Here is a 27,098-nt window from a genome sequence, read left to right on the forward strand (position 1 = left end):
CTCTCGGCCCCTCCCCTGCTCTCACTCTGTCTCTCTCTCTCTCAAAAATAAACAAACATTAAAAAAATGATGTACAACCTATTGAAAACTGAAGCAGGAAACTCTGATTGACATTTGGTTTCCTTCCTCGAGAAGAACAGTCAAAACCTGATTGACCATGGGGTTGGCCCAGTGGGTTAAGGGCGTGAAAAGTTGAGCAAAGCTGGGGACATACCTATCCTTCCCCCCTTCTGAGTCAGGAGGAGAGGTACCATCACCATTCTCGGATCTTCTATCTTTTCAGTGACTCCCTCAGAGGTGGGGAAGGAGTGATGTTCTTGTTGGAGATTTGAGAAGAAATGGGATATTTGTTGCAGCTCATATCCTCTGTTTTCCTCTTTGGAAGCCAGCCTGACCAGAGGCAGCACACATTTCCTGCTCCCTTGGCCATGGCCTACGCTTACGGGGCCAGGAGAGCACGTAGTGTTCTGGCTTCTTCTGCGACTAGGACTAAGTCTCCAGGTCACATAGCTTATCCCCTACTGCCCCCACTTCTGTGTGCTATCTCCCACACAGAAGATGATGTTTTGTCCTCCAAAGGTCTTATTCCTGACTTAATTTTTATTTTGTTCAGAACTCAGGTAGGGGTGAGGAGTGGCACGTATTGGGCTTTCTTAAGATGCTAAGACAATTCCTCTGTGTATATCATACACTCAGTCATATTATTTATGCTGTCATGAGAGCTACTAACACAGGACAGAGTAAACCTTTGATGTTTTTACTAACTTAGAGCAAATTAATATATATATATAATATATATTTATATATATCATATATAAATCGTATCATATATAAATATATCATATATATATCATATATAAATATATATGATAAATATATATATTTATGATGTGACATCTTGTCCTAATCCTTAGAAATGGAGTCCAGATGCTTGGAAACCAGTCTGTCAAGATATTACTACCATACTAAGAGCTTCTTCAAAATAACTGAACTTTGTGTAATTTCTGGACCCATAGAGTTACCTTACTTTAACTCTTTGTGAATATAATTCACCACTTGAAGAAGTGATAAGACATTTAGAAATTACTAAAGAGATACTTTAAGTGTTTTCCTCTGAGAATCCTATTCTATCATAAAGAAGTTTCAAAGGGCTATTGGATGATTTGTTTTGTTTTGTTTTTTCAGAAAACAATCCTATACAATGTGATATGCTTCTTTTCTAATCCAAACCATCCTGGGATTGCACAGAGGAATGACAAAGTCCCTGGTCATAAAATTTCTGAGGAACACTGATGCCTTTGGAACTAGCAATCACCCAATCTTCTTGTTCTTAAGAAAAATACAATCTTGAAACATTTACTTCTGTAGGCAGAAATTTCTTTCTGAAATTCTTTTTCTGAGTTTTTGGTTTAATACTCCAGTCTTGTGAATATTAGCCCTTAAATTAGCTGCTTATTTTTTCTCTTCAGTCCCATAAAATCTACCATTACAATGGTAATGTAAATACCATTACAAGGTTTTCAATTTTTTTAAAAAGTCAATTATTGTTATGTTTGGTTCTGCCCTAAAGTTTAACCTTAAATAACTTTTATCAGCTTTACTGAGGAATAACTGATATACTGAAAAGAAATGAACATATTTAATATGTACAATTTAATGAGTTTGGACATAGACAAATGCCCATGATATGAGCACCATGATCAAAGGAAGAGATATATCCATATCTCTCAGTTTCCCCTGTTCTACCATGTTTTGTTGTTGTTTTTAGTGTTAAGGACACTTAACATGAGATCTTCCCTCTTATGAATTTTGGAGGGCACAGTAGTACACTGTCAACTATAGGCACTATGTTGTACAGCAGATCTTTAGAGCTTATTCATCTTGCATAACTGAAACTATATCCATTGAACAGTTCCCCACTTCTCCCAGCCCCCGTCCCCTGGAAACTGCCATTCTATTCTTTGCTCCTATGAGTTTGACTATTTTAGATACCTCCTCGAAGTGGGATCATGCAGTATTTGTCCTTCTGTGACTGGCTTATGTCATTTAGCATAATGTCCTCCAGATCCATCCTTGTTGACTGAACATTTTACTTAAATTTTATGTACTTCAGTCTGAAAATTGTCCTTGAATTGTCTTGTCTTTCATAAGCTGCGCTAGCCATTTTTCCCCCCCAAAGCACAAGCAATTCTGAAGTGCCACATTATTGATATCAGTCAAGGGCCAGCAGTCTTCAAAGGGGGTAATTTGAGCGGTTTAAAGAGAAATTGCAAAGGTTTTGTCAAGGTATAATGGACCCAACAAGAGATAATGTGTGATTCAGGAACAAACCAATCACAGTGGAGTGGCATTCCCACTCACAGTTAGACGGAGGAAAGGGAGGGGTTACACAGGACCCAAAGGAAAGTAGCTTAGTGGAGGAGACTTCATGAAAGGAACTGTGGTCATCGGTGGAAGGTCACATAGCCAACATGTGCTGACTCCGCCGCCAGGGGAAACTGGGGACATCAATGGTTTCTGGCTTCCCAGCTTCGACTCATGCTTCTTATTGAATGAACCCAACAGGAAGCCAGAGAGCAAGTGAGTTTAATGTAGACCATGAATGTCAGTTTCCTGAGACACAGAGCAGGTAGAATGGAGACAGGGGAAGCGAGAGGGGGAAATGTCTAGCACAATTGTCAAAGATCCCATGAGAAATACTCACTTTTCAACTTTCCAGATTTTAATTTTATTCGGTCTTTTACTCAGCAAATAACTACTGAGTGCCTAATGATGAGATAGAGGCTGTGAATCAGGAGGAAAAAGACAGTGTATGTGTTCAGGGATTCTATGGTTTAGTGAGGGAGTTAGGATACAAAAAGGAAAATTATAATACAGGGAAATACACCTTAAAAAATCAACCTTTTTGTAAAAGCAGGTCCACCTCTACTGAGGTACTCAGCACTGCTTTGGAGGAGTAGATGGAACATGAGGACAGGTTTTCTGGAGGATATGCCTGTGATGGAACCGGTAGGAACCGGGACTTATCTGTGTGAAGGGTGTGAAGAAGCATACTCCAGGCGGTTGAGAAACATGCAGTTGCTCAGAAACCTTAAGTAGCGTGGAGCTTTACAGGAATATTTTGGCAGAGACGGCTCTCTATTTCTTTACTAACAATTTTTGTCGCTGTCATGGTGCACCGTGTGCTGGAAATGCATGCATACGCACACACACGCACATGCCTCCTAGGTTTACTTTCAGCTAAGTGGGTCCTTGATATCAGCCGAGACGGTCATAAGAGGTAGGCTCTGAAAGATTAATGAGATAAGTCATGCATTCAACAGTAACCAGAAATAACAGATTTAATCACGGGAGAACTCTAGGTGTTGGAACTCTCAAATACAGAATATGAGAAATATAAGTACAAAATGTTTAAAGTAATAAAGGATACATTTAAAGCCATGGTTATACAGTGAGGGATTTGAACAGAAAAGGTTGAAAACGAACATTCAAATGGAACGTCTATAATTGAAATTTAAATAGCCATTCATATAAAAACTCCGTGAACAGGTTGAATAGCAGATTAGACACAGTTGGAAAAATGATCTGTGAACTCAGGGCTCAGAACCATGTACACATAATGGTAAGAAGATAAACCTGAGAGAGAGGCAAGGAGATAGGAAACATGTAGTAATGACTAATTGGAGTGCTAGAGGAATGGAGAAGAGAGAATTGTTAAAGAATTGCAGAGTATTTACAGAAAAATTAAAAAGAGAAATCCAGGGGCGCCTGGGTGGCGCAGTCGGTTAAGCGTCCGACTTCAGCCAGGTCACGATCTCGCGGTCCGTGAGTTCGAGCCCCGCGTCAGGCTCTGGGCTGATGGCTCGGAGCCTGGAGCCTGTTTCCGATTCTGTGTCTCCCTCTCTCTCTGGCCCTCCCCTGTTCATGCTCTGTCTCTCTCTGTCCCAAAAATAAATAAAAAACGTTGAAAAAAATTAAAAAAAAAAAATAAAAAAAAATAAAAAGAGAAATCCATAATCCAAGGAGCAGAATATAATTTTTTATTGTGGGAAAATACATATATAATTAAATTCACCACTTTAACTGTTTTAAAGTGGCATTGGATACATTTACCATGTTGTATTAGAGTAGTAAAACATCCTAGTAAGGCTCTGAAAATGTCATTTTAAAGTTTGTAATTTTAAAGTTTGTATAAGATTTACAAGGAGGGGTGCCTGGGTAGCTCACTCAATTAAGCGTCTGACTCTGGACGTCGGCTCAGGTCATGATCTCACGGTTTAGGAGTTTGAGCCCTGCGTCAGACTCTATGCTGACAGTGCAGAGCCTGCTTGGGATTCTCTCTCTCCATCTCTCTCTGCCCCTCCCCTGCTCTCCCTCTCTCTGCCTCTCTCAAAAGAAATAAATAAACTTAAAACAAAGATTTAGAAAGAATAATGTGATAGTAATATAGTTATATAATGTAAATAGTTGTTTACAGTTATTTAAAACTTTAAACAAAGAGCAAAATTAATGTTACATGTATTCAGGTTTATTCTCACAAAACACAATATTTTAACAAAGAGAAATTAATTACCATAAAAAAGATGCACAAGCATCTTTAAAATCATTATTCTAGTATGTTGAATTGGGAATTCCATTTGAGATTCAAGTTATAATTATTATACTTGTCTATAATTTTAAGAATAAATAAAAATTAAAATGGTGGTACTTACTTACCTAATCACTTATTTTGGGAGACTGACATTTTTATGACTCTTTTTGTGGTTTGCCAATCATCAATATGCAATTTAAACTATCAGGCTAATTTATTATAGCTGGTAACCACAATTGAGCGCGTTACAAATCCATACTGTATTGGGTTTCTACAGTGATTTATAATCTGAGGAGGAAGACATTTTTTTTAAGGTTCATTTATATATTCTGAGGAAGAGAGTGTGCGCATGCACAGGGGAGGGGCAGTGAGAAGGAGAGAGAGAATCCTAAGCAGTCAGTGCAAAGCCCCATGCGGGGCTCGAACCCATGAACTGAGAGATCATAATCTGAACCTAAACTAAAGTCAGACACTTAACTGACCAAGCCACCCAAGCGCCCTGAGAAGAAAGACTTTAAAGAATGAAGTTGTTGATTTTCCATTGCATGATGGGGCAAGGGCCCCGTTTCCTGCTTAAAGGACTATTCTTAAACCAGCAAAGATGGATTTTATTATCACAGGGACAAGAGTTGCTCCCCTGATGGGAGCTTTCTCCAGGGGCTATTCAGCTACAAAATTCACTTTTGGTCTCACCAAACTCATGCTCTCTTTCTGGAAAAGGACGAACAGCTAGTGAATATCACTTAAGAAAACCTTCCTATACCTGAGCATTTACAATCATGGCATTATTCTCTGTCTCTTATCCAGAGTCATGAAACTGAATGTCTTCTTGGTCTCCTATTCTCTTTTGTTACTGATTACCTTACTTTGGACACGGCCAACTTTTATAAATTATTTGGCAGGTGGCTACTAAATGAAAGTATGAATGAAAGAACTTGGCTAAAAAAGCAAAAACAAAAGTTCAATGAGGGGAGGTTTGGTGTTTTTATTAAATGCAAGGTAAATATGCTTAAATGATTTATTTTTCCTGCTTTAAAATGTCATGTTGTCTGTACTCTCAGAGTCGATGAATATAATTGTATATATTAACATTCATTTCTGGCTTAATGTAATTAATATTCATTATATTAATAATATGCAATGAACATATGAGACACAGTGTTATTATTCCCGGGTAGCTTTCAAGCTTAAGGGGGAAATGTGCCTAAAGAATTCATTAGAATCACCATAACATGCAATAGAGGTGATTAGAGAGGCATAATTTTAATTGGGATAAAGAGAAATTAGGTAAAATTTAAAGATGGACTTGATAAGTATGTTTTTCATACACACAGAGGGGATGAAAGGTATAGTCGAGTGGGGGGGGAGAAGAACCAAGGGCAAAGGTGTGCGAAGTTTGATGTGTGTTAATATCAAATAGAGAATAACGTACACTAGGCAAACTGTAAGTTAGAAATGAGGATGAGTCAAGGGTAAGTAAGTTCACTGAGGAAAGAATATGTGTTCCCATTGGGAAATTAAGTAATTAAGTGTCTTTAGAGCATAAGGAATTGGAAGAGGGTGGTGAGAGCTGTCACTAAAACCAACATTACATGAGATGTTGAGGACGTTGGACTTGACTTGATAAATAATGGAGAACCATTGAAGGTTTTCAAGCAAGAGAATAACCGGTAAGGCTTGCATTATCACTAGATTGCTGTGGAGCAGTATGTACATGAATTTATTGGGGTTAGTACCAGAGTGAGTTCAGTACCTGATATGGGAAAAAATGAAGTTGAGGTCTTACCTCACATCTTAAAAAAATTCCAGGTAGATTACAGGTATTCATAAAGAAGCCAAACTTCAAACAAACAGACAAAACCAACCAACCAAACAAAAATAAACTAAAACTAAGATTCTTTTAGTAGATGTTGTATCTGTACAGAAGGGTAGGATTTCTTAAACAAGACATAAAAATCTCCAATCAAAAAGAAAATATTGATAAATGTATTCCACATTTTCAATAATTAAAAAGTTGACAGCACCCTGTACTAGTCAACTCAGTAGTGACTTAAACAAGCATTTTGCTTTCACAGTTCTGGAGGGTGGAAAGTACAACATAAAGGTGCAGGCTGATTCAGTTCCCCAATGAGGGCTCTCTTTCTGGCTTGCAGATGGCCACCTTCTCCCCATTTTCTTACAGTTCAGAGAGAGAGCAAGCAAGTTCCTGGTGTCTTTCTTCTAAGGGCACGAATCCCATCATAAGGGTCCCACCTAATGATTTCATCTAAATCTAATGACTTCCCAAAGGCTCCATTTCCAAATGTTATTATACTGAGGGCTAGGGCTTCCATATATGGTTTTTGGGGGAATGCAATTGAGTCCATAGCACACCCTGTTTTCTATTTTTTGCCTCTCACTCTCTCTGTCCCTACACTTGCTCCTGGAATCATCCCCTGATCTAACTGCCCCCCAAACTTTTGTCTCAGACTCTGTTTTTAACAGGAACCCAGACTAAGGAGTTGGCATTGGAAATCAGACTGAGGATGGGATTGAGGATCTCAATGGCCAATAGGCAAGAAGACTGTGGCGAGTGGTAAGTGAAACCTGTGAGTCCATGAGAGGCAAGTTCTGTTCTGGGAACTGACAGGAGTTATGGCTGCGGTGCTGCAGGGCTGAGACCAAGAACTGAGGCTGGAGAAGTAGAATGGGGTTAGATTATGCTGGTCCTTGCAGGACATCTGGAACAGTTTGGTCTTTCTCCTAAAGCAAACGGGAAAGCAGTGACATATTTTAAGCTGTGGAAACAATATGGTCATATTCGCATTGCACATATCAGCATGATGGACAGACTAGAAAGGGGGGTAGATGGTTATGAGTGGGTGTCGGACAATGAGTGTAGAGGCTATTGCACTAGTACAGGTGAGAGCGGGTGAGAGTTTGGACTAGGAGATTGAAAGCAAAGACCATAGGAACCTTTCCTGGAATTTTAAACAGAACATTTCTGCATTTAATGGAGGATTTGACCAGTTGACTATAGTGGCATCTCTGAGTACTCCTTTGAATGACTGTCTGATAATTTCACCAAAAGAAAAAAAAAGTCTTGTTAAAACTCACGATTTCCTCAATTTTCTTTGCTTTTCAATCTATTCGGTACAATACAAGGAAGCAATTCGCATATTTTCCCATTCCAAACAGTAGCTGTCTGTTTGACAGGCAACTCAGTGGCATCAACACTAAACCAGCTGGGGGTCAGCCAATGTAGGCCAGTCTAGGCTAGGCTGTTCTGTGGTTTCTGCTCCAATATGCGGGTCTAGCTGGGCTCAGACCCCCTCGGGGGCGGGGCTCAGGTACGATCCAGGAGGAATTCTGAGGTGTAAGCTCCAGCTGTAGCAGCTATCTAGGGAAAGCCCTTTCCATGGCAATGCCAGAAGCTCAAGGGAAATAGCTCATACATCTGAGACTTAAAACTGTCAAAGTGCTGCTTCTCCACATATTCCACTGGGCAAAGCAAGTTGCATGGTGAAGACCAGTCCAAGGAGATTGGGGGAAATGTACTCCACCTCCACGAAGCCAACACAGGGTTGGGGAAGCATACTCCTACTTCAGAAGAGGGGAGAATTGTGGCTAATAATTCAACCTGTTGTAAAAACTAAAGTAGATCATTTTCTCCGCAACCAAACCTGGAAGCTTTTTGACAATTCCTTTCACCCCAGTCCTTCCCCAACTACTGAGTCAGAAGTAGTTCCTTTGTGTCTACATTGCTCTTAAAGGGATGGTTATTTTTTCTTTTTTTACAAGGAAGCCTATGTCATTTTGTAAGGCTTTTCTCAAGTGCAAAATTGTAGAGACATTTGGGAAACCAAATAAATTTTGATTCATAAGGCCCAGGCTTTGTAGAAAGCAGAAAGGATTTTCTGTAATTTCTAAAAGTCCAGTTTTAAAAATTATGAGCCAAACCCAGAGTATTGAATGTAGTTTTATACTACCAAAGGAAAAATATTTGATATTATAAAATACTTATTGCTTTACCATGAATGAAAGAAAAAGTTGAGTCAGTAGGTTAGAAGGGAGGGTTCTGAAGGGACCTAACCGGCGTCAGTGCTGGTAGGTTAAGAAAGTTAAGTGGGGAAGTGATAGATTTGGAGGATCCATAGGTCGGATTTAATGCCTGACCTTTCAGATTTGTGCCAAGAGGAAAAACATAAAATCTGTTTAAATTATCAATGGCTAAGGGATGGTGTTTTGTCCAATGGGCCTGAAGTTAGCCTTGTAGAATTTGATATACTCCCGGGTGGAGTGGTCAAAGTAGACAAGAGTGCCCAAGCATTCTAAAGGGGAGAAATCTTTAGAAGACACCTTGAGTCAGAATGAGAAAAGGTCGAATGTATGACAACTGAGGATGGGACTAATGATACCTGTAGCAGGTGCCACTTCTAAATGCCTAAAATCATCCGGGATGTGGAATGTCAGGGTACAAGATAGTGATGACTAGAGAGGGCTCAAGGGTGAGGTGTTCACCTTCCCATTCAGATGAATGCAAGTCACATGCCCTTGATGACTGGCTCTTTACCCCTGAACCCTGAGAGATAACTCCTATTTAAAAAAAGGAAAGGAGAAGGAGGTTTGAAGAAATCTTGAATACATTTTTTAATGGTTGTGTCACATGGGGCGAGCTTGAACAACAGGGGTGATGGGAGCGCTTTCTCTGCAGAATGATGAGGTGTTATCGGGGGAGCTCTGTAGACAGGTAGCTGTGAACACATCTACCAACAGAATACATTTTCAATCTGAAAGTGACTGTTACCTTAAATTGCAAAAAATCAGAGCCTTCTGCCCTCAGTGAAAATAAGGGTCAAAATTGAGGTCACCTAGAAGTTGAACTGATTCATCAAAACGACGGAAATTTGCATTTTTGCACGTATGAGTTATTAGTGTGAAATATAAACACACACATATCATTTTGAAATAAGAACTCTCAAGATGCTTAATTCTTAAATGTCTGGTTAGAGTCTCTTAAGGCAAATTGGTCTCTTCTGTTTTGTAATGTTGTAGAATTGTTGTTTTACCTGCAGTTGTTTTGATATTTATTGTTCCAGTTCTACATATGTGAAAGGTTAGAGATTAAGTAAAAAAACACAATCCAATGTAATGAGCAGAATAAAATTCTTCTCCGCTGATTTTGGCCAAAGATCCAAGAGTTCTTGACTGCAAATTTGAACGCACCGGCCTATCAAAGTCACAGACCACCAGAGCCTTGTACACAATCTAGTACCATTCAACAGAATGAAGACTTGTTCACTCAAATGGATTTATTTTACTATTTTTTGTTGCCAGCAAAAGGTGAAATGGAAAGTTTGAAATATGCCTGAAAATCTGGTCAGCATCAGCAGCCAAACCAGATAATTAGGACAAAGCCATACTCAGCACCATATTCTTAGAATTTGTAGAGTACAAATTATCTGCAGCTGTGAATAACTTCTAATATTTAAGCAATGGGTAAAAATTTTACTTTTTGACCCGAACTGTCTGGCTTGGCTCTCTCCATAGGCATTATGGCCAACTTTCCATTTTGCTTTGTACTTTACAGGCGTGGGCAAAATCTGGACAGTTAAGAAGCTGAGTAATTTTTTCTTAATTTGGTAAAATAAAGCAAAACTACTTAGCAGGTCATTTATTATTCATTGCTATATACTATCTCTTGATAAATGGTTTAAATAATCAAAGTATTAATTTTATGTTTATTTATAAATTGAGATTTAGAAATAATTTGTCTAGTCCAAGGAAAGAAGGAATGTTAACACTGGAGTATAGCCAGATTTTTCTTGGTCATTATAAACAAACTAATTAAAAGAATAGGTTTAATATTTTTGGGGGGAGAACTAGCTGGTACACATTCCTGGAGAGTTCGATAGTTTTACAGAAAAATTTCTGAAGAAAGGAATACAAAGGAGATGCAAAATACATTAACATTTTTTCAATAGAGAAAGAGACCGAACTAGTAGGAGTCTGGAAAAGGGAGTTAAAGCTTTTTGGTAAGTGGGAAAGGGCAATTGGACATTACAGAGTTCTGATTCCTGGGATATGGACTATGAAAGGTGGAATCTAAAAGAAAAATTGCAAAGTGAAGGAAAGGACTGAATGAATATCAGCACGTGCTCAAAGAATATGTCATTAGCTATAAGAGCTTCTTCCAAAGTAATATAGTTTTGTTTTTGGAAGTAATCTCTTCATAACTAGAAAAAAAAAGCCAAAACAAATGAATCAGATTGAGTTTCTCTCTTAAAATTTTGAACCTGGTCCTTGCTTTCAGTGTTAGAGGATATCTACAGCTGTAAATAATTTACACTCCAAAAGTTACAAGAATGAGACTGAGTGAAATACGAGTAATTCTGGAGAGGAGCCAGAGAGAAAGGGAAGGTTAATTCGATACGTCCTACAGTATCCAAGAAGTTAGTTTACTTAATATGTGGTGAAGAGCAGATAAAATTTATCCAAAATAAGTTTTTAAAGTTAATCTACTGTATTCTAATTTTGTCCATAATACTTTCATATAAATATATCTACCGAACTTGTAGAAAGTTAAGTGACTAAAAACCTTTGCTATATAGCATCCTAATATAAATTTATCTTAATATTAGATTCATATATAAGTATGATTTTTCAGCAGCTCTGCTTAAAAGAACCTTATTTCTTAAACTTGAATACGATTTTCACTAATAAAACTATATTTTCTAGTATATAAAAATGCAAAGCATATTATTTATTGGCTATGATAAAGGGTGAAGATTTCAAAATATGTAAAAACTTTTTTTCACTTTAAAGATAGTTGTCAGAAATATCAGCATGTTTGATGTTGACTGGTATTAAGGTATTTGAGTGGAAAACTAAGACGGCATGACTGATTTTCACATTAGCACATGGTTAGTTTTGACTAAAGATTATCTTCTCCAAACATCCATTCCTTTCTTTGAACAACAAAAACAATAATAATACCACAATTATTCTAGGGAATACTATATCTACCAATTTAGGCATGAATTTTGCTTGTGATTGAAATTTTGCTTGTGTTTAAGGAAGAACCCATGTTTGCAAAAATGAGCACCTTCTTTAAATGGTACTTACTATTTGTTAAAGGACCAAGTAGAGTTGGCCATTAATATTAGTTTGAAAATCTGGTAAAAAAAGGGAACATTGAAACACAATACAATTTAAAATTAAGCAAGTATTCACTAACATCTTCCAGTAGGCAACATCGAAGTAATTATTTTTATTAATGCTTAAATTGTTCCATTTTTTAATTCTAGTTCCTTTGAGTAGAAAATTGATGCCATTATTCCTAGGCTCTTTCATTTAACAAAGTTAAGATGAATGTATATATTTATTGTGGTGACTGGCTCTTGGTTTTGGCTCAGGTCATTATCTCAGACACCTGCTGTGCTGATCTAGAGCCTGCTTAGGATTCTCTCTCTCTTTCTCTCTCTCTCTCTCAGAATACGTAAGTAAATATGTGTATATATTTATGCATAAAACCATAAATAAATACACATAAACCATGTATAGTTTTATAAAATACATAATTTTATATATATTCCTTTTTTTTCATTTTTTTTAACATTTACTTATTTCTGAGAGACAGAGTGCAAGCTGGGGAGGAGCGGAGAAAGAGACACACACAGAATCCGAAGCAGCTCCAGGCTCTGAGCTGTCAGCACAGAGACTGACGCGGGGCTCAAACTCACGAACTGTGAGATCATGACCTGAGCCGAAGTTGGAAGGCGAACAGACTTTTTATATGACTTTTATATGACTATATATTTAATTGTAGTCAGACGCTCAACTGACTGAGCCACTTGGGGGCCCCTATCCTTTTTTTTAAATACTATATTGTAGATATCACTTTATGATCATGTATAGAAACATCTTCATTCTTTTTTATAACTGGACAGCGTTTTATTGTGTTAATATGCTACTACTTGTTTGTATAAAATACAGAATGAATTCTCACTGATACTTTCATTAACAATGAGACTGAGGATTTCTACTAAACCACTTCTATCTCCAATCTGTGTCTCTTTTCACCCATGTTGCAAATCCTGGTTCTTGAAGATCTGAGAAATGTAACATTAGCATATCACAAATCACGTAATTTCTCATTTGCTATATCTGCAATATGCACACAACAGTCTGAGAATAACAATACCAATACTTCCACCAAGAAGATGATTACTGAAAATAATTTAAATTTGTTTGCAGGGGTTTTTGGTCAAATTATCACAATTCAGATAACTTCAAATTATCAATCACTGTGTGGATGTACTAACTGGATATACAGGTAAGTTCATTTGTTTCCTTTTATTTTGGAGTTTTAGAGATTGTTTTTCAATTTATTTCTACATGGCCCCAAAGTTGAATATACTAAACAAGATATACTGAAAGGGTATCTTTAACTTCTGTCCTGTTCTCTCTACCCAATAACCCCGTTAGTTGTCACTTAAAATTTTATAGTCTGTCCATTTGTTTTTAATATGTCATATATAAAATGTATTATATGTGTAAGTATAGTTGACACACGATGTCACGTTAGTGTCAAGTGGACAACACAGTGATCTGAGAATTCTCTCTGTTTTTCTGTGCTCACACGAGTGTGGCTACTATCTGTCACCACCAACAAAGAGTGCAAATGCCAAAAATTTTCTCTGGCAGGAAATTTTTACGCACACACATGGTTTTGCATCTTTATATAGGTGTGTGAGCTGGCAGTGTAGCAGGAAATTCTATGAAAAGTATAGCTCTCTTCTAAAAAGAATTACAAGGAAGTATGATGACAGGAAGCCCAGCAGTGCATTCTAGGAATTCCTTTTCACATACTGTGTGGGTGGATTGTATAATGCAATTTAAAAGTACAAAGAGAATAAGAACTAGTTATTTACATTTAAAAATTTTATTTATTTATTGAAAAAAAATTTTTTTAACATTTTTATTTATTTTGGAGAGACACAGAGAGACAGAGCACAAGCGGGAGAGGGACAGAGAGCAAGAGGGAGACACAGAATCCGAAACAGGCTCCAGGCTCCGAGCTGTCAGCACAGAGCCTGCCGCGGGGCTCAAACCCACGAACCATGAGATCGTGACCTGAGCTGAAGTCAGACGCTTAACCGACTGAGCCACCAGGCGCCCCCCAAAATTTTATTTTTTAAATGTGTATTTTTATACTACTTTAATAATCTACATCACATAGTGGTGTAAGAGTACATGGACGTGTTTTATAAATGAATACATGTCCTTATATTATGGGTTCATACTGGATATAAGTAGAGAAGCAGAAAATCATGCAATGAGGGAGGGGAAAAAAAGCAGCAAAAAAATATGGCTGACTATAGAGATGAGTTATATTGCTAATGCTGTGGAGCTTATAAGGATTAAAGGGAGCTCTGATAACTTAGGCAAACTTGCTGCCTCTCACAAAGGCTGTTGTTTTGTTTGTTTTGCTATAAAACAGCTTTATTGAGATATGATTCACATGACTTACAGTTTACCCACTTAAAGTATATAATTCGGTGGCTTTAGTATATTCACAGAGCTGGGCAACCATCATCACAATCAACTTTAGAATATTTTTGTCACCTAAGGTGAAAGAAAACCAAGAAAGAAGCCTGCAGCCTTTAGCAGGCACTTCCCATTTCCCTTCAACCTCAACAGCACAAACAATAATCTACTTTCTTTCTATATTTTCCCATCCCCGACATTTCATATAAATGGAATCATAGAATATGTTGCCCTTTTCTGGCTTCTTTTACTTAGCATAATGATTTCAAGCTTCCTCAGTGTTATAACATGTATCAGTACTTTATTTATTTATTTATTTATTTTTACTGCCAAATTATATTCCAGTGTGTAGATATACCACGTTTATCAGTCAATGGGCATTGGGTATTTTTCCCCCATGTTTTAGCTATTATAAATAATACTGCTACAAGCATTTGAGTACAAGTTTTTATGTGGATGAAAGATTTTATTTCATTTGCATCTATACCTAGGAGTGGGATCAATCACCGGGTCGTAGGGAAAGTCTATGTTTAACATTTTGAGAAACTGCCCAACTGTTTTCCAAAGCACCTGCACCATTTTATATTTCTACCAGCAACAGGTGAAGATCTATTTCTTCCATATCTTTCACCAACACTTGTTATTATATGTCTCTTTTATTATAGCCATCCTAGTGGATGTAAAGTAATATCACATTGTGGCTTCAGTTTGCATTTCCTAATGACTAAGTTGCTGAGTATCTTTTCATCTGCTTTTTCATTAGCCATTTGTATATCTTTTTAGAAGACGTATATATTCAGGTCTTTTGCATCTTTATAAGTTGGATTGTTTACCTTTTTGTTGTTGAGTTGTAAGAGTTCTTTATATATTCTTGGATGCTAGGCCATTATCACATATGTGATTTGCAAACATTTTCTCTCGTACTCTTCCTTTTCATCATAGTTTTTTTTTTTTTCATCCATGCAAAAGTTTTAAATTCTGATTAAGTTCAGTTTATCTATTTTTGTTGTTGTTGTTGTTGTTGTTGCTTGTGTTTTTGGTGTCATGTTTATGAAACTACTGCCAAGATCTAAGGTAATGAAGATTTGTCCTTATGTTTACTTCTAAGAGTTTTATATTTTTAACTCTAAAATCTATTTATTTTTTTAAAAAAATTAAGTTTTTTTTTTTATTTTGAGAGAGAGAGAGTGCGATCTGGGTAGGGGCAAAGAGAGAGAGGGGAGAGAGAGAATCCCAAACAGGCTCTAGCCTATCAGTGCAGAGCCAGATGCAGGGCTCGAACCAACAAACTGTGAGGTTATCACCTGAATAAAAATCAAGAGTTGGACACTCAACCGACTGAGCCACCCACATGCCCCTTAACTCTCAAATTTAGGTCTTTGATCCATTTTAAGTTATTTTAGTGTGTGTGTGTATGGTATGAAGTAAAGGCTCAACGCCATTTCTTTGCATGTGGATATCCAGTTGTCCCAGCATCACTGGTTAAACAGACTGTTCTTTCTCCATTAAATTGTCACAGTAATGTTGTTGAAAATCAGTTGGCCATAGATTTATAGGTTTACTATTGGACTCTTCGTTCTGTCCCATTGATCTATATGTTTATCCTTATACCATGCTGTTTTGATAGCAGTGGCTTTGTAGTATATTTTAAAATTGGAAAATGTACATCCTCTGACTTGTTCTTATTTTCAAGATTATTGGGCTATTTGGGTACCTGCAATTACATATGAATTTTAAAATTGGATTTTCCATTTTCACCAGAAAAAACTGTTGTGATTTTGATAGTGCCTGCATTGAATCAACAGAGTTTTGGGAAGTATTGCCATTTAATAATATTAAGTCTTCTAATTGTTGAGCATAGGATGTCTTTATTTATTTATATATTTGTCCTCTCCTTCAGCAATGTTTTGTGGTGTTCAGTGCACAGCACTTGCACCATCTTGTTTAAATTTATTACAAGTTATTTTATTCTTTTGGATGATATTATAATTGGAATTGTTATTTTAATATCCTTTCATATTGTTTGTTGCTTCTGTACAGAAATGCAACTGATCCTTGTGTTGATTTTATAATCTACAGTTTTGCAGAATTTGTTAATGTGCTAATAGTTTTTATATGGAGTAGGGTTTTCTACATGTAAGATCACCCCACCTGTGACTAGAGATAGTTTGTATCCAATTTAGATGCCTTTAAATCTTTTTCTTGCCTGTTTACTCTGGCTAGGACTTCCAGCAAAATACTGCATAGAAGTGAAGTGAGAGTGAGCATCCTTTCTTATTGATATGTTAGAGAGTTAATAGAGAAAGCTTTCAGTGTGTGATTTGTTAGCTGTGGGTTTTTCATATGTACCCTTTCATGTTGTGGACATTCCTTTCTACTCCTAGTTTCCTGAGTGTTTCTATTAGAAGGTTGTTGGACTTTGCAAACTGCTTTTTCTTCATCTATTGATATGATAATATGTATTTTTGTCCTCCCTTCGATTATAGTGTTATATTACGTTGATTGATTTTCATATGTTGAAACACCTTTGCATTCCTGGACTATATCCCACTTTTTCATGGTATATAATCCTATCACTATGCTATTATATTCTACTTTCTAGAATTTTGTTGAGGATTTTTTCCATCCATATTTATAAAGGACATTGGTCTGTAGTTTTCTTGTGATGTCTTTGGTTTGGTAAGATAATGCTAGCCTCATTGAGTCAGTTAGGAAGTATTACCTCCTATTCTATTTTTGAAAGAGTTTGAGAAGGATTGATATTAATAACTTTATGTATGTATGTATGTATGTATGTATGTATTTAAGATTTCACTAGTTAAGCTTTCTTCTAGTTCTGGGCTTTACATGTTAGGATTACTCATTTTTCTTTACTTGTTATAGGTCTAAGATTTTCTATTGATTTCTGAGTCAGTTTTGGTAGTTTCTACATTTCTATGAATCTGTCCATTTTGTCTAGATTATCTAATTTGTTGGCATACAGTTGTTCATAGTATTGTTATAATGGTTTTTTTTAAATTTCTGTAAAGTTGGTAGAAATGTTCCTACTTTCAATTCTATTCTATCAATACAATTTTTATCTTTACCCTTCTCATTATTCTTTCTATTCTATCAATACAATTCTTATATCTACCCTTCTCATTGTTCTAACCAAAGGCTGCCAGTTTTGTTGATCTAATAAAGAAAAAAAACTTTTGGTTTTATTGATGCTCTGTATTTTTTTTTTTTTTTTATTCTCTGTATTGTTTATCTCTGCTCAAATCTTAGTTTCTTCTTCTAGTTTTAGGTTTAGTTTTTTTTTTTTTTTCATCTAGTTTCTTAAGGAATATAATTAATTTATTGATTTGATTCACAAAGACCTCCTACTTTGTTTCAGAGGACTTTCTCCTGGTTAAGTTATCTATTTGGTTGCTCTAAACCTGTGCTTATCTTGCAGATTTACAGTGGGTAGATTCTGGCAGTTTTAACACGTTTTCAGTTTCTTAGCTCCAGAGTTGCCAGTTCCACCATTTTTGCTGAGTGGTCTTAGGCTCAGAGACATTTTGCATTCATTTGGAAAGGACAGTTTTGTCATGGACCTATGTTAACTTTTCCATCTTCCATCATATAAGGTCTAAAGGTTCTGACCACTGTCAGAACAATGGTGTAATGCTAATCACACTAGATGAGGAAGAAGTGACTGGTATGTTGATGACTTTGCTAAGATACATGCCCTACCAAGGTTGAAGGAAAAGCCCTACCAAATTAGTAGAATTTTAGGCATAAAGGAAAACACATTCAGATTACCATATCTTGTATCTCCCACCATTACAAAGGAAGCATAACTGATCTATTTTTCAGCTGTAGTACTTAGCTAGCAATGTTGTGAATGGTACATAACAAGATTACTTGTCTGCTCGTGGGGATTGTGCCTAATAGTCTTATTTGTGCTTATTTATATTTTCTGATCTCTTTCAAATAAACGTATATTATGTTTTAAATATTATTTTTCAACAAAATCCTTTTAAGAGAATTTTATAAGTTTCTCACAAAATTAATAAGAGTGAGTGGGCAGACAGAAAAATATTTTGACAAGTAATTTTTCATCGCTGAAGTCAAGATTCTTTATCTGTAAAATAATGATTTGATTATATTAGTTGTTTTCCAAAGTGCTCCTTGGAGTCTGGGGAGTCTGTGGATGACCTCCAAGGGCTATTGTTGGAGGAAATTAGATGTGATGAGAGTTTCCAAGTGGGCAGGTTTCCAAGTCCTCCTCCAAGAATTAATGGGAAAAGTTCCACTTTTGACATACATGACTTCTGTGTAATATATATGTATCTTTTATTCTTAAAGGAAAGGACTCCATTACTTCAAAAACATTTGAAAGCTAATGTGAAAAATAATTGCGTCAGTTATTTCTGACTATATGCTGTCAAAATATCAAAATATAATTATTTTATTATTCTTCAAATTGCCTAGAGCATCATCTGAGCTTGGCCTGTGGAACGATTTGGGGAACAAATAGAAGACAAAAGCATTGGGTTATGAGTATTTTAAAAGTTTTAATAATAACATATACTGCTGAGCCCTTGTAGATTATTTTAGTTAAAGTGATAATATGTATTAGTTTCAAATTTTAAGATCTCAGAGATATCATAAGTAGGATAATTGTCATTGAGATATTTTTCAAGGTTTCTAGACATCAACAGATAAAGGAAATTGTAAATACAGAAGCTACCTTATTATAGTAGTCTAGTGTTTATTTCTATCATTATTCAGAAAGGTAGAGCCTGACTAGTTTGAGCCAATAATAATGCAATTTCTATTTGAAGAAAAAAGATGTAGTACCAATCTTATACTATCCTATAAAACACACTACTGTCATTGAAATCTTTAGGAAGGTCGTTTAATAATATTCATAGGCCTAACTTTAACATATGTTTATTTTCCTACCTCTAGGATTTAGATGAAATTATACTGTTTTTATTTGGATCATTACCAAAAATGTTTCCATTTTTATTGATTTAGGATATCTTAAAATTCATGAAAAAAATCAACATATACATTTTTATGACCCTATAGTGTGGGAATATGCCAAAATAAGATTGTCTTTTAAAAATATATTTTTTTAAAATATAGGAACCTCAGTTCCTTTTTTTTCCCTTCTTTCCTGTAGTTTTTTAAAGTCAAAAGAAGTTATACCTGGGGTGCCTGGGTGGCCCAGTGGGTTAAATGTCTGACTTCAGCTAAGGTCATGATCTCGTGGTTCATGGGTTTGAGCCCTGTGTCGGGCTCTGTGTTGACAGCTTCAGATTCTGGAGCCTGCTTCAGATTCTGTGTCTCCCTCTCTCTCTGCCCCTCCTCCATTTGCACTCTTTCTCTGTCTCTCAAAAATAAGTAAACATTAAAAAAAATAAAACTTAAAAAAAATTATGCCTGGACAATTGGGTAATAGGAGATATATAATGAGAACATTAAGGCCTTTATTTAATTAGCTAATGGTAATACATATTTTTATTTAAATTAAATGGATGTTTTGTATGTCCTTTGCTTTCGCAAAATTTTAACTCTCTTGTTTCCAATAGTTGGACATAAAAGAGATTTGAATTCATCAATATCAATTAACCAGAATTAAATGAAATCCTGACTAATATTTACTCCTTTTAAGTGTTTAGAATGAAAAGAATATTATTTTTTTCATATTGTATAATGGAATCTATATATCATTATTACTGTTACTATTGTTATTACACCTGACATTTATTGAGTGCTTGCAAAACACCAAACTCTGGATTTTAAATGCAAAATAATTCTTATAACAATAAATTGGCCTATCTTTGCAGAGGAGGTTGGTGAAGTGGGTACATTTGTTTACCCAGCAGACCCAGCCTTGAAAGGGCCCATGACAAGGGATTTGTGGGAGGATAAAACCTGTTTCCCGCTGTGGGTGGAGAGCAGTTGAGCAAACTAAATATCCACAATCTTTAAAAAATGTATTTTATTTTTCAGTGGATTTCTTCGGTGGATTTCTTTTGTGGATTTCACTAGCAGTAGGATCTCTTTTCTTTATTCTTCAGTGGCTTTTGTAGTCTTGAATTTTCCTGGAACTTTGTTATACTTCTGTCCCTGTCCTGGGTGTCCATGCTAATAACCGTCCTCAGGGAAATTATCTCCCTTGCTTAATAATATTTCTTCAACAACATAGATGGACCTAGAAGATATGATGCTAAGTGAAGTGAGTCTGTCAGAGAAAGACAAGTACCATATGATTTTACTCATATGTGGAATTTAAGAAACCAAAAAACAAACAAAGGCCAAAAAAAATGAGAGAAACAAACAAAAAACCCAGACTCTTAACTGTGGAGAACAGACAGATGGTTGCCAGAGGGAAGGGGGCGGGGATTGAGAGAAACAGATAAAGGGGATTAAGAGTAGACTTGCTGTGATGAGCCCTGAGAAATGCATAGAATTGCTGAATCATATGGCACACCTGAAACTAATATAACACTGCATATTAATTAAACTTAAAAAATACAATTAAAAAAAGGCATTTCTTCGTGCATTTTTTTTCTGCGTTCCAAGCAGCTGCTATGTGTGGGAGAAGAAACCAGATCCCAATACCCCGTGGTCAGTCAGGTAGTGCCATGATGATCCTAGTGATAAATAACCCCATCAGTTTGGGTTTGTGCTACCCTTGGATCCTCCCCGGACACTCTGGCGAGACTGACTTCTACCTGGAGGCAGCCTCCTTCTCTTTTGGGTGTTGTATTTTGTCATGTCCCCCACATCGGTTTCCCTGTCATCAGATCCAACATGCTTTTGATGTTTAGAAGTTTCCACAAATGTCTTGTGTAATGCAAGCACTCTTTCTTCATTTCAGCACTGTTATGGGTTTATTTTTACTTCAACAACGGCCACATTTTTGTCATGTTAGTGGGATATAGCGTGTGAGGAGAGGAAAACTTGTATTTGGAGTCCGTTCTGTTAAAGTCTGCTGATAGCATGTATGAATTTTGTGAAATGTCTCATCTGAGGCTTAAAAACGGATAGTCAAGACTAACCTTAATGTTTTGCTCTCTCTGGAAAATACATTTTATAACTATACTAATGGTGCTTTGATAATTGTGGTTATTTTCTACTGTCTCATAGGATTTTTTTTAATTCTTCAGCTGCTTTGGTTTACCTCAAATATACTCTTTTAAATATTTATTAAGAGATTTCAAGCCTGTTAATATTGTGATAATGCATGTTACAAAAAGATTAAAGGTTAATTGAATATAGTACTTTAAAAATTCATGCCTTATAATTATAATAGACCTGATGTTTTTATCAGAGTATGCTTTGCCATTTATAGAGATCCTTATAACATAAGAAAAATGATAATAATTTTCTACATATTTTTTTTTTATTTCCCCGACTTTCTTTCAGTGAAGTTAAGTGTATATTCTAACATAGGCACATGCTGGGGTTAAGAACAAACCCATATCTCTTTAAGACTTGATTCATTGTTTCTTTAAAATAGTAGATTATGCTATGAAGCATTACTGTTTTCATAGTTTTTTTATTACATTTTTATCATAGCTAGGATGTATTACCAAAAAAAAGGAAACTCCTTACATATAAAGCAATATTTTTTTTTTTCTTTCAGAGTGCAGGTATTTCTTTTTTACAAGAATTCTAAAGGACAGATTAGCAAAAAGCAATGAATTTTGGAAATAGTGAAAGGAAACTCATGTGGAGAAAATGTATTCATAAATCTTAACAAGTTATAGTTTACTACTTAATATTTATTAATCTTAATCAGAACAATTATGCATTGAGGAGGGTTAGTTCTGTCTTGAATGAGATTTTTAGGAAGGTTGTCGAACAATTATAGTTTAAGGATTCAGAAATTAGATAGGTTTTCTAAATCAACTTAGTAAAATTAATTTTTCTCTATGTAGATTGCCTTTTCTTTGGTTAACAAGTTAAATTGTAACTTAATATAGTTCCTGAGTGGAAAAAAGTACTTTTCATCTATTGTAAATGTTCAATTGTGTTCTTTTGAGGAAAAAAAAAAGATTTTGGTCTTATAAATTTGGTTGTATCAAGGAGAAACATTTCTGTTTCTTTATATGTGGCATTCCTGGAGCTGAGGTTACTAAGAAACGTTCATTGTAGTACTGTAAAACTGAATTAGAAATGGGTTTCCTACATTGGAAATGGGTTTTGTAACATTTTTGTTTTCATTTCTTATGCATTTGATACCCTAATGCAGAAAGACTGTATGAATGACTGTGTTTGACAGGTGTGAGTAGAGTGTGTGTGTGAGAGAGTGGGGGAGGGAGGGAGACATGGGGGACGGGTAATAATAAAGCTATTAAGTTTTAGTAAGATAAGCCTTTGAGGTCATCTAGTCTAATCTCCTGACTATATGTATATGGGGAAAACAAGTCTTGGGTTGTGGGGTCCCTTTCCCCAAGGCTACAGCTGACAGATGGTTACTAGCTGAGCTGAAGCACGTCTTGGTCTCACCTTGTCACTACTCCATCACTCCAAACAGTGGATCTCAAGTGATAGCAGTTTGCCCCTCAGGGTATGTGTAGCAATGTCTGGAAATGTTTTTGGTTGTCACGACTTGGGTGTGCTACTGGTAACTAGTGGGTAGAGGCCAGGGATGCTGCAAAACAACTTATAATACACAAAACATCCTCACATCACAGGGTTATTTGGTCCAAATGTCAACAGTGCTGAGTTTGAGAAATCCTTCCAAAGCATGAAGTACATCACACGCCATTATTAGCCAAGGAAAGAATCATAGCAGAAGTATCTGCTATGAGCTTGGTCAAAATCCAATGAGTAAATTTTTAATTTCTCATAGCTAGGTATTTCCAAGGAAAATTCCTGAAACATTCAGTCACAAAGATAAATTCATTATAGTTTCACCAAATCTCACAAAGACGAATGTTTCATATGCTTATTATAAGCCTGAGTAATACCTCTAGTTGTATTTGTCAGAGGCTGAGTGTTGGTACCAGAACAAGATCACAAGTGCGAAGTGACTACTTAGAAGGGTAGCAAAATAAGTCCTGTCATCAGACTGGGCCATGCCAACATTTGCTTAGTGTTCCCATTTAGAATATCAAAATTTGCTTCAAAACTATTTTCTAGGCATTGGAATTGGGCCAACATAACCACTTTTTAAAATAATTCACAACTAATGATAGCTTTAGATTATTTAGTATTAGCTACTCCTATAGCGCTTTGTTTCCATTGCCTCCTTACCCTTAGGATCCACCGTCCATGACCCACTGTTTTACAGTGACGGAACTGAGGCTCAGAGACAGAGCTCCCTGAGCACGCCCAACCAACGCTCAAACCCAAGTCTGTGATTAGGATCTCTTCTTTTTGAAGTTATATTAAGTAGAGATCAGATTTATTTTTCTTACAGTTTTTTTCTTAACCTTTCCCTTAACTGACAAAATACAAATAAAGCTGGCTTTGTGTTACTACTCCGACATTGTCATAGAAAATAGACGATGTGTTTGTAAAGAAATTCTGGACATTGTGAGGCAATAATTCCTCCTTCTAAAAAGTGAGAGGGAAGAAAATATTTTCTGTAATGCTGCAATAAGACTCATATATGGACACGAGGATTTAAGTGGCTCATGTGTGTGAGTAGGTGCAAGGTAGTGTAATAAAAGGTGGTGGCTAACCCCCCTGGTCTGTCTTGATGAAGGAAAGACATATTTGTAAGAATCATAATGGGCTCTGATTTCGTGCATATGTGTTTCTAATCTATCGTTTCAAACCACTTAGTGCATTTCAATAAGAGCCAAACTGCCTTCCTTGCAAGACACTTCCAGTTAGGGAGACAGTTATGATGCTTTTGAGTAATTCTACAAATATTGGTAAAGCCATTAAAATTGGAGCAATTAAGATTTAGCAGTACAACTGAATTCAAGTGGTGACTCAGGTCCACAAAAAATCTTTCCCGTTCGTCTTACTTTGCCAGTGTTTCTCTATCGCACTTTGTCAGTGAAAGGCACGTATGTGTGATGTTGCCATTATTGATTCTTCCGATGTATAAAAGTAGGAAAAAACCCCAACAGTATGAAGAATTTAAAAATCACTGTATACTTATTGTTTTAAAGGTGTGTCTTTCTGATTTATTTTCTTGGTAAGTTATCCAATTCTGAGTTACTCTCATTATTTTTGTTTCTTTCACTGCTTTCACAGAACATCCATTCATCCATTATTTATGCATTTGTACCTTCATCACTTATCCATATATTTTCATATCTGCTAGAAACTCAAAGACAAGTACAATATTGTGTCCTTAAAAGATTTACAGTTCCCTGAGGAAACAGGTAATTAAGTGCATGAATATCACCTTTGACTGTAGCATTCACTTTCTGTGGGAATCAGGAGATGCCTTGCAGAGATTGTGAGAAATAGCTGTGAAATTAGGTAAAGGTTTTGATGGGGCTTTCCAACCTTACGGCTTCTTCTGAACTCCCCAGTTAGCTGATAGGGATCTGGTTAATATGTTCCCCGTTGTTTTTCCAGTTAGATAGTGTTATAACTGTCCCTGGGCCTGGAGCTCCTGATCTAATCAATAAGGCCACCGGAGCAGACCAAAGACAGTGGTTTAACCAGGTGAGTTCTTTTCTCTCCATCACCAAATGCCTGCACAAGTCCGGTCATGGTCCTGGCTGCTTCTGACATTTTCAATGTGGCTTTCATCTGAATTATGACCTCATGACCTCACGATCAAGTCATGCTTCTCCATCTCCAGCTTCCTATCCTTGTTCAAGTAAGGATAAAGAGAGAAGTGAAATGGAAAGGTATCCATGTAAGGAAGACAAAACTTTTCAAAAATGCTTATCAGGTTTCCACTTATGTTTTACTGCCCAAACTACCACATAGCTAAGTGTGTCTGTAATGGGAGTCTTGGTGACATAAGCTTTTTTTTTTTTTTTTTTTTCCAACTGTAGGGAGGAATCAGAGAAATAATACTAGGTAGGTAAGTAGCAGACTTTTTAGGGACAACCTAATATATAGAATAAAATTGGAATGCACACATATAAAAAAAATCAGCTTTCACTGATGTGTGTCGAGTGCCTTAAGATATTGAGAACTTGGGGCTCCTGGGTGGCTCAGTTGATTGAGCTTCCGACTCTTGGTTTCAGCTCAGGTCATGATTCCAGAGTCGTGGGATCAGGCCCCTCGTCAGGCTCCGTACCGAGCGTGGAGACAGCTCAAGATTCTCTCCTCCCTCTGTCCCTCTCTGCTGCTCACATGTGCTCTCTCTGAAAGGTATTGTAAACTTGCCAAGAAATGAAAACTCTAAGGCTGAATTTTCTCCTTCTTTTCTTATACTCCCCTTGGTTGTTATGGAATATTGAGCATTAAGATAATGCAGATGTTTGTGCACCCATGTGTGTTTGAGTATGTGAGCCATGGTGGCGATGTACTATTTGAACTAAGATAGAGACACTGGGTAACTTTGTTTCCATGATGCTGGTAGGTCCTATCAGTCAACAAAGCATTTGTGAGCCAGACTTGGCAATAAGCACAAAGCAGGATCCCATTCCACTTTATCTCAAGAGAAGTGAGGTTGTGTTGGAAAATGAGAAGAAACCCTACAGATATAGTCAGATTTTACTGATCAGTGATTTATCAGCTTGAAAGTAAAAGCTCATGTGGTAAAACAAAAGTCTGATTGGTGTGGATTCAAAAGAGATAAAAGGAGATGAAACGAAGACAGAGAAATGGACAATTCTTTCAGGTTTTAGTATAAAATAAGTTATGATGTGTGAAGGGTGGAGTGGTATAAAGACTAGGGAATAAGAGAAAGGTTTCTAGCTTGACAGACTGCACGGATGGCAACATCATTATTTTAGATCAAGAATAAAAGATACAACAGGAGAGGTTTTGGAAGAAATATAAGAGATTTGCTGTTTGGAAATTATGGATTTAAGTGGCTCCTAGTGCCTATTCTCATTAGACTATTAGACATGCAGATCTGAAGCTTGATATTCTATTATGGGCTGGCCATATGTGTTTGGGAATTAAATGTATATTAGTTTATTTGCTAGGGCTGTCATAACAATTTACCACAAACTTGGTGGCTTAAAACAATAGATATTTTTTATCTCACAGTTCTGGATTATAAATGTCCAAAACCAAGGTGTCAGCAAAGCCATATTCTCACTAAAGGCTCTAGGGGAGGGTCCTTCCTTGCCTCTTTCTAGATTCTGGTGGTTGCCAACAATCGTTGGCTTACAGATGCATCATTTCTATCTTTGCCAATGCGTTCACATGGAATTTGCCCCTGGGTGTCTGTTTCTAAGTTTCTCTGTCTTTAGAAGGACACCAGTCATTGGACTAGGGTTCACCCTAATCCATTCGACCTCATTTTAGTTTGATTACCTCTGCAAAGACCCCATTTCCAAATAAGGTCACATTCACAGGGTCCAAGGGAGAGGACTTCCACACATCTTGTCAGAAGACACAATTTAACACACAATGATGTATGAGTGGCAAAAGTGGCCACAGAAACAAATGTGATCACCCAGACAGAGGGCTCGGAGTGAGAATAGGACCAGTGATAGTCCCTTGGAAGCACTCCACCTTGAAAACTAATAAAGGAGGGTATGGGGATATGGTACAGTCAGCAGGACAGAACAAGTAATCCAGAAAAAACTGCATTCTGACAAATATATTGTAAAGAAGAGATTTGATAAGAGGGTCAAAAATCTTTAGAGATTTCAGGTAGCACGAGCAGTAGGAATAGGCCATTGTAACTCTTGCTAAATATGGAGAGGGGCAAATTTTGAGACAGGCAAATAATTTAGGATACTGCAGCAATCCAGGCAGATCCTGATGGCTGCCTGAACCAGGATTTGGCAGTGGGAAGAGAGAGGACTGAGCATATTACTGAAGTAAAGTCAGAGCGAACTGGTCCTGGGTTGGGTGTAGACTAGGAGTCAGAGATTACTTCCAGGGTTTTTCTTTA

General features: G+C 36.6%; 1 protein-coding gene across 1 annotated transcript in view; it reads left to right on the plus strand.

Annotated features, from left to right (window-relative positions):
* CCDC102B (coiled-coil domain containing 102B) overlaps positions 1–27,098 on the plus strand; it is a 189,025-nt gene that overhangs the window by 31,693 nt on the left and 130,234 nt on the right. Inside the window, 5 exon segments of the mRNA XM_053902822.1 lie at positions 7,060–7,166; positions 12,827–12,905; positions 24,317–24,447; positions 24,647–24,736; positions 25,270–25,396. Coding sequence (XP_053758797.1) covers positions 25,278–25,396 — 119 coding nt within the window. The 5' untranslated portion in view covers positions 7,060–7,166; positions 12,827–12,905; positions 24,317–24,447; positions 24,647–24,736; positions 25,270–25,277.

The sequence above is a fragment of the Panthera pardus genome, unplaced genomic scaffold (genome assembly GCF_024362965.1).
Source record: "Panthera pardus isolate Hobbes unplaced genomic scaffold, ASM2436296v1 HiC_scaffold_15, whole genome shotgun sequence".
Classification (NCBI taxonomy): Eukaryota; Metazoa; Chordata; class Mammalia; order Carnivora; family Felidae; genus Panthera; species Panthera pardus.